This window comes from Balaenoptera physalus (assembly GCF_965194825.1).
Source record: "Balaenoptera physalus genome assembly, chromosome: 20".
NCBI classification, from domain to species: Eukaryota; Metazoa; Chordata; class Mammalia; order Artiodactyla; family Balaenopteridae; genus Balaenoptera; species Balaenoptera physalus.
In genome coordinates this window covers 24115339-24129676 of record NC_138901.1, presented here as the reverse complement: position 1 = coordinate 24129676, position 14338 = coordinate 24115339, and the positions used below count along the sequence as shown (strand labels likewise).

Below are 14338 nucleotides of genomic sequence, written 5' to 3'. Positions count from 1 at the left end.
TGAGCCCGCTCCCCCCCACCCCCTCCATAGAAAAATTGTCTTCCATGAAACCAGTCCCTGGTGCCAAAAAGGTTGGGGACCGCTGCTCTAGGGGATGAGAAATGCATGGGGCTTTATTTCCTTGCCCCTTTAACAGTCTGTTCCGGACAGGTCCCCATCACCAGTGAGATCTCCAAGTCATTCATCTTCCTCACTCTGGCTGAAGTTGAATGTTGGAGCACAGAGCAGCCAGAGGCTGCCCCCTATCCTGACAGTCCCAGGCTGGTAAATGAGATGAGGGGGTGAATTAAATTTGCTTTTTTGAGCAAGCCCAATGAAGTGTTTATTTTTCTGCAGGTCAGAATTTACTTGGCACATGGCCTTCTATTTGGAAGGGATCTCTTCTCTTTGTTACCTTACTAAGTTTTCTGGTCTCCTCTGACTCTCATTTCTTCAAACTTTACTCTTGGTATAATGTGACTGGTTGTGGGTGATGGCTTTTTTTTTTTTCCTCCACCCTAAATGGTTTGCAGTAGGTGTGGAGATGGCTCCTTTGATCTGATTTTTCTATATGCATCGGGCCAGCCTGTGCTGCAGGACTATTTGTTAAAGGTTAATCACATTTTTTTTGGCAGGCTGTTTCTGCCCAGGATGTTTATGAGTGTATAGAAGAAGACTTCCATCCTTGTGATAAAGCAAGTATGAAAGCACAGATGCCCAAATTATTCTGCCTCTCCTTGGAGCTAAGAAAAGGTCTCTGCTATGCTCCCTGATTTATCAGGCCGATTTGGCATGATGTCTGGCTTGTGAGGCTCTAGCTGCCCCAAACCAACAGAAATGTAGATTCATTCGGCATCATTCTCAGCTAAAGATCTGAAGGTGTAAGGCTGTATTTCCTCTCCTGTCTTGGGAGTTTGCCTCTGAGCTCATTGAGGCCCTGACAGGTGCTGACAGCCCAAAGGAGAGGCTCAGTTGTGTAAAGTAAATAGGATAATCAAAAAATGTGGTTAACAGAGGATGACCTCCATCTAGCTGGCTCAGCTACTCTGGGGAAATGAAGCTGACTGCTGTGAACTGAGAGGAAGACACCGCACAAAATATCTGTCTCCGGTGCCACTGACAGGCGTGCACGCCACTACAGAAGCAGGATGGAGGAGGCTCAGGTGGGGACCAGTCCCTCCAGAGGGTTTTCTCCCTGGAACCGTCCAACAATTTGAACCCCGTATTATTAGAAGTATAGTGCTGTTTAGGAGGCCAAAATTAAAGAATGTGGGTTCAGTCAGTTAATATTTAATTTTAATAATACTTGTTATGCTTGAACAGTCAGCAGTTCACGAAGAGAAAAATCTTCAGTGAATGTTTACACACAGTGTGAGCACATGCTTTAAATATGCAGTGGAGGAGGAGGGGCGAATTCACAGTTAACAAAGCTAAAAAAAAATCCTTGTTATAAATTACACAAAGCATATAAAAATATTTCTCTGAATGCATAGATTAAGACTTTAAACTCACCTACCAGCAACTGTGCAGTCTAATTCACTGCCATACGCAAGAGTCAGTTGACCACAGAGGACTTTATAAGGGAGAAGAGAGAGCAGGGCAGGGCCCATCTCTCACTTGAGACTCCCTCGGCCTCCATTTCTAAGCCCCGGAAATGCCCTGGAGCTACTCCTCTGTAGGCCACCTCCCAGCCAGGGGCTTCAACTGCTTCCAAGAATTTCTAATTGATCTGTATGGCTGGAAGAGTATTAACCCCAATGATTTAGACATGAATTAATACTGAATTTATTTATTCCAGGATAAAACTAGCCTTAACTGTATCAGTAAATTGTAACTTTTTTCGAAGGTAAGGGAAAAAAAGGGTTAGTTTGTCTGGACAGACTATCTTCTGACTGGTTGAAACACAAGGGAAGTTTCTTCTTTAAAGTACTTCAGAGAAAGTGAGTAATAAATAACCTTTACTCTGTTAGGCAAACACTGCACAAGGGTGAGTAACTCACCATCGGTAATTGCTGTAATACAATTAAGTCACTGAACAGAGTGACTCCACATGGGCCTTGAAAACATCTCAACCCCAGCTCAGCATTTAAGCAGCAGCAGGAGGCCATTATCTTAGCACAACATTCTCTTCCACTGACATCTTCTGCACGTTCTCTCTCAATCTGTAGTGTTCCAATAAAATTAACACAGTTAGGAAGTTAAGTTTCTTTGGAAACTATAGGCACTATGGGGGGAAAGCTTCTTAAGACAGCAGGGATGTTCTTCAACAGCTGGCTTCAAACCCCTGCTCTCCTGTTTGTCTAAGTGTGCTCATTCTTGTTTCTGAAGTTAAGCTGTTTATTTCAACAAGACAGTAGCTTTTCTTTTTAACATTAATGACACTGAAGGGAAGGAAAAGAATCCTTAAATGCGTTCTTTAGAAAAATTCTTATGCCATGCTCAAGAGTTTAATCAGGTATTTGTTTGTTTTGAGAACAAAGCCTGGTAGACTCACAACTGACTTTGTTAAGTAGGTTGGTGGTGGTTGTGGAGGATGCCCAAGATCAAACAACTTGTTTACAAAAGCAACAGATTTCAGAGCTGTGTAAAAATCCCAATAGTTTCAAAATAATCTTTATCTTTGATACAAAAATAAAGATGCTAACTCCTTTTAGCTCAGTTTCCCACAATAACCTTTAAAATAGCAACAGATTCAGTCTGGAAAATTGCTTTTCATTTGTAGTGGAAAATGAAAGTGGAGAACATGGACTGGCAATGTTTGTGCTCTTCTCTTTCAGTGCAATTAAACAGAAACACGAAGACAGGGATCGCTTCAGTTAAAAAAAAAGCAAAAAAAAAAAAAAAAAAAGCTGTTGCTCTTTTAGAAGGCGTCAGAGAGCCCTCTAGTGACCACGAAGGGGCGTTAATGCAGAGATGACTGTAGGCAATGGCAATCTAGAGACAGAAGCAGTTAAGAGTGTTTACAACGGAAAAAGTCGGGGAGGGGAAGCTCTTTTGGTTAACAGCATATTTACAATTAGTTAACTGTATTCTTAAATAATTTTAACCTGAGTAACATTTATAAATATGTTATGTGAAACCTCACAGCCACCAGTCACACCAAAATTCCTATGTCCAGTACCTGTGCTTTCCCCAGTTTTCCTCTCTAGTCAGTTCACGTTTCTGGAGAGTCGTGAACACGCAACACCAAGAGAAGCGCTTCCCGGCCCTTCGGGTGCACTGTCAACAGGACTAGCTAGAAATAGGCTCTGCTCTCTCTCAGCTTCTGTTAGACAACTCTCTTACATTCTGCACAAAAAACACATTGGATATAGACCCGTCAGCTTCTGCCTCTCCAGGCCACTTCTCAGCTGTTCACAGCTTCAAGCAATAGGTTTATTGTGCACCAAGAGGCTCGGAAGAGTGGCACCGCTGCTCGGGGTCAGGGGCTTCCTACCTTGGCAGAACGATGTTAGTGTATCTGATGCAGTGGCACCAGGGGCCCTCTGGGGCATCCAAGGCATTTAGATCAATGGCTTGTCCTTGGCCCAGAGGTAATGCACACTGTCACAGTACTCAGTGATAAAAGTCCCTGCTGCATTAGTAAGTCAGTTTTGAAGCCCTCCTGTTGTAGCAAGGCCTTTCAGTCAGTGTGGATGCAGCATTTCTGAACAGAAAATTATTTTCACTTATCATTAGAACCAGTTCCAGCTCTTGGAAATCTTGGAGTCGAGCAACATCTTTGTCCTAAAACAAAAATAGGTTAAACAGATTAAGAGGAGCCGCTTGTCTCTATGTGTTTGGTGTGCTGTGTTGATACCAGTGATAGTGCAGGAAATTCCCCAGGAGCGTGAACTGGGTTGGAGTGGTAGAAGGCCTTAACAGCAGTTGCTACAAGATAAGCACACCTCGAAGGGAGAGGCAGTGCAGGGATGTTTTCCTCAGGGGCCCCGAGAAGCCAGGAGCCTGACATTCAGGGAACCCAGAGATGTTGGGAGGACCACACATGTATCTACGTAGATTTGCACTATAATTTAGCCTGGTTCTTATGTTATAAAACACAAGGCACATCTGAGAGTGCACTAAGGTAATCCTTACAGATCACTAAAGAGAAACAACCAAAAATAGGTACCTGTGAATGGTAATTCAGAACATTCTCTCTGGTATCCTACCACTTTCAGAAATGCCAATGTCTCTATAGGCCCAGTAGAGGAAAGAAAGCTCAATGGAAAAACACCCTTTGCTCTTTTCCTATTCTCTTCTCGTTTCTTCAACTATGACTCATATACCCAAGGAGGAAGCTGGGTATTTTCCAAATGGAAAAAGCAACCACTTAACGGACCTTTCTTACCTTTCTTACCAGAGTATTGGGTAACTTTCTGATCTTCTCCACTTGATCAGGATTAACACCCAGCTCACAGCAACTCACTCTGAGCAATTCTTGGTAGGTGAGCTCCTGTCGGTCCAGTTCAATTTCAATGAAATCATTTTCTCGAAGAGATGGGTTCTGAATCCTCACCTTGAGTACCAGCTCTAGGGAAAAGGGGGGAGAAATGTTAATGAATGATTCTGGCATAGTAACCAGATGTAATTTAAGATCTTTTCCAGAAGATGGTTACCCTTAATCATGCCCTGTGCTGAAGGCCTGTGCCACCCAATGAGAAAACTAAGCACAATCAGCATGGTTTGCTCAGGCCCAGTTCTGGCTCTGCTGGTGCAGTTGCATTGTCCTCCCTATATCTAAGACTGTGGTTCACAAAGTAAAGGGGCGGCAGGGGGAGATGGCAGACAACCATCCCAGCTGTACAGAAGGACAATTTACTTCTGCCGCTGGAGCTAAGCAGGTAAAGGCTGAGAATGTGTTGGGTATCAAACTACACATAAGCAGGGTAAGGGGAAGCGAGGTGAAAAGAAGGCACGGGAAAGATAATGGTACAAGAATTACTCCATAAAGATTTAACGATTGTGGGGCTTCCCTGGTGGCGCAGTGGTTGAGAATCTGCCTGCCAATGCAGGGGACACGGGTTCGAGCCCTGGTCTGGGAAGATCCCACATGCCGCGGAGCAACTAAGCCCGTGAGCCACAACTACTGAGCCTGCGCGTCTGGAGCTTGTGCTCCACAACAAGAGAGGCCGCGATAGTGAGAGGTCCGCGCATAGTGAGAGGCCCGCGCACCGTGATGAAGAGTGGCCCCCGCTCGCCGCAACTAGAGAAAGCCCTAGCACAGAAACGAAGACCCAACACAGCCAAAAATAAATAAATAAATAAATAAATAATTAAACAAAAAAAAGATTTAACATTGTGGATCTAAAGATATTTATGAGATATGAAAATCCTTGCAATAAAGACAGTACAAGAGCAAAAAGATAAGCTACTAATAAAAATTAAAGTCTGACTATGATTTGAATTCAGTATACCTTAATAAGGGAGGAACCTTGGCTTTGAGAGTAAACAAATACCATTATTCGTGGCTCTGGGATCTAAGCAGTCTGCTCCTAAATTCTGAGCCTGGCTGCCATGATGGCCCAAGCCATGCACCCATGTGCATTTGGTGGTTCTGCTTTGCTCCTTATATATGAATCCCTCATGCCACCCGTGGGCCACTGTTATCAACAACAATAGTAACAGGTCCTCAAAAACAGAAAGTGAGGGAGTTACTGATATGGAAAAAGAAAGGTAAGACTAGACTATACCCTGTGGTGTTAGACTGGAATTGGAGGTATTAGGATTAATTTACAGTTTTTAATATTTTTTAAAAGATCTAGATTAAATAGATATAGAAATACAGAAAAATGTACATATATTTGTGTTTGCTTGCCTTTTTTTTCTTTTTTTTAACTTCACTAATCCTCTCAGGTCAGCGTGCAGCTTGATATCCAGGAAGCATATGTTCATTTTCTACTTTTCATCTAAAACAGGGGTCCCCAACCCCCAGCCACGGACCAGTAGGAACGGGGCTGCACAGCAGGAGGTGAGCAGCAAGCCAGCAAAGCTTGTCTGGGGCTCCCCATTGCTCGAATTACCACCTGAACCATTCTCCCCCTCCCCGCACCAGTCTGTAGAAAAAACTGTCTTCCACAAAACCAGTCCCTGGTGCCAAAAAGGTTGGGGATCGCTGATCTAAAATATCAATGGAGAGTTTGTTGCTTTTGTCATAAATTGTGGGAGCTGCTTTCAACTCTACTTTTTGTGACCTTTTGAACCTTGAATGACTGTGGTGCAAATGGGTATAACCCCGCTCTATCATGTACTAGATATGTGATACTGGGTAAATTACCTATCTCTTTGCATTTAAGTTTCTCCACTTCTAAAATGTACATAGGGACTTCCCTGGCGGTCCAGTGCTTAAGACTCCATGCTTCCAATGCAAGGGGCACAGGTTCAATCCCTGGTCGGGGAACTAAGATCCCACATGCTGCGCGGGGCAGCCAAGAAGAAAAATTTTAAAAAATAAATAAATAAAATGTACATAATGGGAATTCCCTGGCGGTCCAGTGGTTAGGACTCGTCGTTTTCACTGCCAGGGCCCAGGTTCAATCCCTGGTTGGGGAACTAAGATTCTGCAAGTTGTGCAGGGAGGCCAAAATAAATAAATAAATTAAATTAAATGTAAATAATAATACCCAGTTTATGAGTTTGTTGTAACAATTAAATGAGAACTTAGAATGCTCTGAAGTTATGTTACTAGGTACATACATGTTTAGTTTATATCTTCCTAGTGAATCTTTCCTTTTATCATTCAATTGCTCTTTATTGTTTGCTTGCTTTTTTCTTTCTTTTCTGAGTGAGCCTAGAAGAAACGATGCTAGCAGCAGCGAGCACACCCAGTGTTCACATTCTGGCTTCTGAATACCGTTCTCCACCAGAAAGAACCAGGGCTCCTTGGAGAAACAGCTGATTCCAAGGCTGGGGCGGGGAAAGTTATACTAGGGAGCCTGAAACATCTTGCTGTACCACAAAGTAAGGAAGTGCTCCAAGAATGATGGACATGTCAAAGAGACACAAGAACAAGCTCCAAGGGGCTCCCTCTGGATAAATCTGGCATAATTTGAACATCAAAATAATGATACTAATGGATTATAACCCAATAAATAAAATAAGAATCAGTGAGTTCATACTGATATAAATGGAGGAGAAGGGAAAGCCCTTCTTTATAGTAGAATACCACCTAATAAATAGAGAAAAAAATGAAAGGAAATCATATTCTACAAAATAACTGGTCTGGACTCTTCAAAACTCTGAGGTCTAAAATGATAGCTAAAGGCTGAGGAAATACTCCAGATTAAAGGAGACTATAACAACATGATAGCCAAATGCAATGGCTGATCCTGGGAGGCGGAGTGGAGGGAGTGAAGATAGCTACAAAGGGCATTGCTGAGACAGCGGACAAAATTTAAATATAAACTATGGGTTAGAGAATAGTATTATGTCAAGGTTATATTTTCTAAATCTGGTCATTATACGGTGATTATGTAAGAGACTATCCTTGTTCTTAAGAAAAACACACTTAAGTAGTTCAGGGCAAAAGGGCAAAAGATAACTTGTAAATCTGAGTAAAGAGAGTTCCTTATACTAGTCTTGCAACTTTCCTGTAACTTTGTAATCATACGCAAAATAAATAAATCCCACCCCCACTCCTCAGAAAACCAGGAAGTAAAGCACTAGACCTCTGGACACCACCTGCCCTGTTGCAGAGGCTGTCTGCTGATGAGAGGTTACCTTGCATATTAAATGGAAATGCTCCGGTGAAGAAAAATGGCTGGAATGCTGGCGCTGGTCCTGCATACGTCCCATTTTGAGGCTCCAGAGACATTGGTGGCTTGGACGGGACAGAAGAGAACAGGGAGCGACTCTGACTCACCGGTGGCTGACAAACAGGACCCGGTTTTGTGCTTTCTGGTGTTCTGAGTATGGCAGGTGGGGCAGACACATCCCCATTCTGAACCAGTGCCAAAGAGGTGTGGTCCCGTGGAAAGGCCCCAAGCAGGGGAGGTTCCCCAGGGGGCAGCAATGGAGGAGAGCCTTCTGCAGGGGGTGATGCAGGAGGTGTGGAGGGGCCCCCATTCTGCAGCTGGGCTGAATCCTCCGACCCAGGGGTATAGATGAAAGGGAAGGCTGGGTTGGCCAAATAGTTCGGAACAAAGGGCAGCTCTGACTCCTTCTTCAGCTGGGGGAGGTCGTCATGGTCATCATCATCATCTTCCACTTAAAAAGACGGAAACACAGAACACTTACATAGCCCTTTAAAAATTACAAAGTAGAGTATCTTGTGAAAGCTAGTGTCCTTTGGTATACAACAAATATTTTGATCAGTGTTTACTGCACATTTAGCGTTACCATTTTTATCACCTTAAAGTTTACAGATAAAAACCAAAACTTTATAATGCCTACCTTTCCAGAAACAATATGGAATAATTATCTTGGCACAGTTAAGACTATCTTGTTTTTAGAAACAGACTGGCTGTTTGGCCTCAAGAATATATACAATAATACCATAAGTCTTAAATTAGGTTGACAAAATCAAAAGTTGCCTCAAAACACAGACTCACCTCCCATAATCTTCCTAATTTCTCTCCTTGATGTTAATTGGACTGGCATTTCTCCCTTTGTGGTAAGAATCTCTTTGTCAGCGCCTGATTTTAACAAGTAAGAAACCACTTGACCATGATTGCGTTTACATGCCCAGTGTAAACAGGTCCTATGGCAAAGAAAAGAAAAAAAAGAGTGATTTAAAAAGTGGAGAGGTGATTTGGGATTTCAAATTCTACACACCAGTAAATAAATATATACAAGCGTGTTAGAGTTCAGCTAGAACCAGAAAATCAGGCTGGTAATCTTAACTTCTCTTTTCAGAAAGCAGATGATCGAAATATTTAATATGCTTAAAATTGATTTTTCAATTTCATTTCTGGCCCTTGGGAAAAGCTAATTTATCCTAGGAGCTTTATTTCAATGGCTTTCAGAAGGCTGGCTGCCTGGCTGGCTAGATAACTCTACTGATATCCTGTGTGTTAACTCTATCAGTGTCGCTCATTAGATTGTACCAGTCTCTTTAAAAATATATTTTTACATGGCCATATTCCTTTTAAGAGACTATAGAAACTTGCTTCATATGCACCAAATGTCACTTGAAGATTAAATATTATCAGGCTACTAACCATCTCTCATCTGCAGCTTGCTTTGCCACTAAAATTATTACTACAGCATATCCCTGTCTGAATCTCAGTTACTCTTTTCCTCTTTCCTTTTCTCTCCTTCACACACACACAAAAAGGATTTCCAAATTCCCATTTTTAAGAGTTAACTTCTCTAGTTCTCTCCAGAAGGCTACATTTTTCAAGTGCTTTAGGAATTAAAGTACGTGTGCAGTGTGTTGTGTTTAAGGCACGCACACGTACTTTAATTCCTAAAGCACTTGAAAAATGTACATCAACAGCCAAAATTTTTGAGAACTCTTCTGAAGTATTAGACTCATTTAAGTAAAACTAATTATTTACTATTGTACACATAGGGATTATGCACACTCTAAAGAGCTATTATCTTAACACTGCACAGAAATATAATTAACATGCTAGCCAATACTCCAACTTAATAGAGCTACTAAATTCATCCCCAGTTGCCAAAGCTGAATGTTATTATGGAAGGAAATTATTTTTCTCCCCTCTGTTTTTTTTTTAATTTTTTATTTATTTGTTTATTTATTTATGGCTGTGTTGGTCTTCGTTTCTGTGCGAGGGCTTTCTCTAGTTGCGGCGAGTGGGGGCCACTCTTCATCGCGGTGCGCGGGCCTCTCACTATCGCGGCCTCTCTTGTTGCGGAGCACAAGCTCCAGACACGCAGGCTCAGTAGTTGTGGCTCACGGGCCTAGTTGCCCCGCGGCATGTGGGATCTTCCCAGACCAGGGCTCGAACCCATGTCCCCTGCATTGGCAGGCAGACTCTCAACCACTGCGCCACCAGGGAAGCCCCCTCCCCTCTGTTTTGAAATGTCCTCATTCACCAACTCTCCCAACTGAACTGAGATAAATATCTTCAGAGCTTATAGACGAATATAAATATGGTAAAGAATAGAACATATGTTCAATAGTGAGGAGTAGGTCACCCACCTGAGAAATATAACTATCTAGAAAGTACATTTTGTTCCAGGAAAAAGCTGATTTGCCCTGGGCACCTTAATATTTATGACTTACAGAAAGCCAGCTTGTCTGGCTGGCTGGGAGCAACTCCACTGATGTTTCAGAGTGATATTTGACATTCCAAGCTATTACTCATTAGAATTAGATTATCCAGATGTCTTTAAAAGGTACTCTATGATGAAAAGAATGCCAATTTGGGGAAAATAAGGTAAGAGTCTTGATATGGACTTCTAAAATATAAGCTCTGTGTGAAGGTAAGGAAGTATCTGCTTGAATATACAGGTACTTAATTAATATTTGCTGAATGAGTGAACCAAGGACAAGGTGGGCATTACTCGGAGTAGAAGGATCCCATATATCCTTGATTCTGGGCAAACTACAGCTGAGACTGTGTTTGTGTGTGGATGTCTTGAAAGTCTGAAAATGAATAATTATAATGATAAGCAAGCACTCAAAAATGAATGGAGCATGATGAGAAAAATGTTCCCTTTTGGAAGTAAAGTGCTCACTTGCTAGTAGTAAATCACTTGTTCATGACAAGCTTGAGAGTGAAGGAAGAAATATACTGCCAGTGGATCTGAGACACTTGGGGACAAACCAACTAGCTAAAGCATCACCATGTAAAGTGGAGTTAAGTCAACATAGCACGTCCCCCACAGCCCTGTACCCTGAGTGATCATCATTTATAGTCCAGACCTGTGCGGCTCTGGGTGGCCAGAACTCACAGGCACTGTAGCCAGGCAATATTTTCAACTTCTTCATGAGCTATTATACTTGTTCCTTAAAGCAAAGGGGTATGCATGACACTTGAATTACAATTGATGTGGGAGCTGTATCTTTGAACTTGAACTCTTTAAGCTTTAAATTTGCAGTCAGAATAGCCTATCAGTGCTGGGAAGTATTTCAGACCAGAGGCACTGGGCATCCTTTCAGTGCTGGGAAGTATTTCAGACCAGAGGCACAAATTTCATTTGTGCAGAAATTGTGGTTACTGAGCAGCTAAGAATTGAAAGCAGTAACCATTCTGCTTTTCTATGCTACTGACTATGTTTTTTGAGGGTAACCTTTATATCCCATTACCCAGCACACTGCTTAATAAAATAATAATAGTTAAAAAAGAAAAAATAGTTAACACAGACATAATGTTTTACATACTGAACACTGTTCTAAAAGCTTTACATATATTAATTCATTTAATCCTCTAAACAACCCATGAGTTATGTACTATTATCAACATTCTCCCACTTTACAGATGAGAAAACTGAGGCAGTCAGCAAATATGCAAAACACTATGGTACACAGAGATTGTATTATAAGGACAATAAAGAAAGAAAAGGGATTAGGAAATGCCAGAGACAGGGAAGGGGCATGGCTCAATTTTAAATTGGGGGTCAAGGAAAGACTCACTAAGGCGACATCTAAGCTAAGACCTGAAGGAAGTGAGGGAACAAAAGCATTTTAAATGACGGGAAGAGAAAACACAAAGGCCTTGAATCAACATTGTGCCTGGTGTTTTCAGGAAAAGCAAGGAGGCCAGGAGAGCAGAATGAAGGGGGCAAGGGGGTAAAGCCGGAGGTGAGGCTTAGAGGTAAAGACAGAGGATGCAGGGACAAGGAGTCGAAACTGTAGGACCCTGTGGGCTTTTACTCAATGTGAGATGGGAGCTATTAAAGGGTTTTGAGCAGAATGAAATTATCTGACTTATGTTTTAAGTCAGGATCCCTCTGGCTGCTGTGCTGAGAAAAGATGTAGGGTAGAAGGACTAGTTAGGAGGCTACTGCATTAATCCAAGTGATGGAATGATGGTGGCTTTGCACCAGAGGTGCAGTGGTAGAGCTCGTGAGAAATGGTCAGATTCTAACTACACTGCTGCCAGTGGAGCTGGCAGGATTAGCAGCTTGATTGGATGTGGGGTGTGAGGGAAAGACAGAGGCAAGGAGGGCACCAAAGATTCTGGCCTGTGCACCTCAGATGCTGAGATGAGGACTCAGGAGCAGGCTGGGGACAATTAGGGGTACGAGGGAGACCAGGAACTCAACCCTGGACATGCTGAATTTGAAGTCCTATTAGACATCTTCCCCCAATTAAATCTATGAAAGCCTCTTCATAGTTCAACCAACTTACATTCACTGAGCACCTACTATGTGGTTAAGAAAGTATGGTTTGGGGGCTTCCCTGGTGGTCCGGTGGTTAAGGCTCCATATTTCCAGTGCAGGGGGTGCGGGTTCGATCCCTGGTTGGGGAACTAAGATCCCACATGCCGTTGGGTGCGGCCAAAAAAAAAAAAGAGGAAGTATGGTTTGGAGGCAGATGCTGGGTTTGTTTCCCAGCTCCATCAGTTACTGTAAACTCTGGGACCTTGGGAAAATTACTTAATCTTTCTGGGCTTCAGTATCCTCACCTACAAAATGGAGAGAATAACAATAGCTATGTCCCTGAGTAGTTGTGAATGAGATAATACACGTAAAGCACTTGGAAGTTTGTTTGCACTACAGAGCAAGCTCAATAAATGTTAGCTACTTATATAATGCTGCATCTCCTTAAATGCTCACAACACTCTTCTGAAATAACTGGAAAATGAAGTGACTCGGGCAAGGTTGTATATCCAAGCAGGAATGGAGAAGAACCTGCAGGAAAGACCAGGCTCATTCTTCTACACAACACTGCCTCCCAGTGCCAAAACAATGATTCACAGCTTGTGAACCACATAGCAATACTAGAAATGGCACACACAGAGAAAAGCAAGCTAGTTTGCAAACACTTTTAAACAAAACAAAAAAGCAGTTTCTACTGTTTCCTGGCCTTCTGGACAGCTACCCAGGTTGTTTTCCTTAGGGTAAGTTGGTAGATAGATTTGTGAGGAAGTCAGGAAACTGACTCCGGTCCTGGCTTTTATATTAATAGTTGTGTGACCTCGGGCAGGTTATTCCCTGGAGTTGAACCCATCTCCAATGTCCCTTTTAGTTTCAAACTGTATCATTCCACCTTAAAAAAAAAACATTTGCAAACTCACTTTAACTCTCAGCTAGCAAAATAGGCTGGTTAAGCATAACCTGGATCAAATAAAAAATAAATATTTAAATGTGAAGAGAGCAGAATAATACCACATTCAGTAACTTAAAACTTGACCACCAGCACATCTTAAAATGAGATTCCTTATTTAGTTGGAAAGGACTCAACTGCATGCAGGCATCTGAAGTCCCATATTTGAAACTGTTGTAAGAAAACAAAGCAAACACTATAGGATAAATGAATGGGTCTTCCTGCAACAGGCAGCTGTAGGTAGTAGCAAATCACTGCTGCAGTGAGACAACAGAGAAGCAGAAGGGGGATGCAAGTGATTTTTTTTTTTCCTAGTCTTGGGAAAAGAAATCGTGCTAGTTTATAAGATCCACATTTGCTCAGTTGCTTATGCTTTTTGCTCTGCACAGACGTATTCTTCATAGTAATTCCAGACTCGAACTGGGGTGAGCTCCAAATTAGGGTGAGAGTCGTAGCCAGCATCGTTCCGGCCACGTTAGGGGTGGGGTGGGGGGAACGGCGGGCGCCAGGGTTCGGGTGGGCGCTGCCGGGGCAGGACCACGTGGGCCGGGATTTGGACACGACGCTCCGCTGACTACCCGAGGCAGAGGGGGCCAGGTCTGGCCTCCAGAGAGCACAGCCTCGTTGACCCGGGGCGCCGGGCCACGCCTTAGAGGGCGTCGGGGACAGCGCTAGGCCGAGCTCGCGCCCGGGCCGGATGCTCTGCCCCTAGGCCTCCCCCGCTCCCCACTTACCAGCCGTTGACCTCATTTTGGGAGTTCACATCCACCCCGCTCTCCACCAGTTTCTGCACCTCCCGAATGTCCCCCAAGGCCGCGGCCTCCCGCAGCCTCTCCTGCTGCTCCTTCTGCTCCAGGAGAGCGCTCATCTTCCCTCAGCCCCGGGCCCCCGCCCGGGCCCGCCCGCCCAGTCCCGGCCGGTCAGCGCCGCCGCCGCCGCGGCCCGCTCCCCGCCATGGGGAGACCGCGCGGAGCACGTCCGCCCAGCTCGCGCCGCCGCCCGCGCCCGGCCAGCTGCCTCTGCTACCCCGCCGAGGGCCGCCCGCCACTCCCCTGCTGCTCCCGGCCCGTGGGCCCAGGCCTACTCCCGGCCGCGCCTCCCGCAGGCCGGCTCCGGGGGAACCTATTCGGAGTGACAACCCTGACCCAGATATTTTCCGTTCCTACCCTCGGCGCCCGCGCGGGCTGGCTGTTTATGTAACAG

The 14338-nt window shown here is 43.9% G+C and overlaps 1 protein-coding gene across 2 annotated transcripts; it reads right to left on the bottom strand.

Annotated features, from left to right (window-relative positions):
- Nucleotides 1–1253: 1253 nt before the first annotated feature.
- Nucleotides 1254–14279, bottom strand: ANKRD40 (ankyrin repeat domain 40). Of its 2 annotated transcripts, none has more exons than XM_082440382.1 (5): nt 13870–14279; nt 8508–8656; nt 7678–8163; nt 4319–4491; nt 1254–3705 (listed from the first exon to the last, which is right to left on the bottom strand). In XM_082440382.1, exons 1-5 carry the CDS (start codon nt 14001–14003, stop codon nt 3559–3561), a joined length of 1089 nt encoding a protein of 362 aa, XP_082296508.1. In that variant the 5' UTR covers nt 14004–14279; the 3' UTR covers nt 1254–3558. The 2 variants fall into 2 exon arrangements, with proteins under 2 accessions (XP_082296508.1, XP_082296507.1); XM_082440381.1 differs by having other exon boundaries at nt 4310–4491; nt 13870–14275.
- Between the last annotated feature and the right edge of the window lie 59 nt (nt 14280–14338).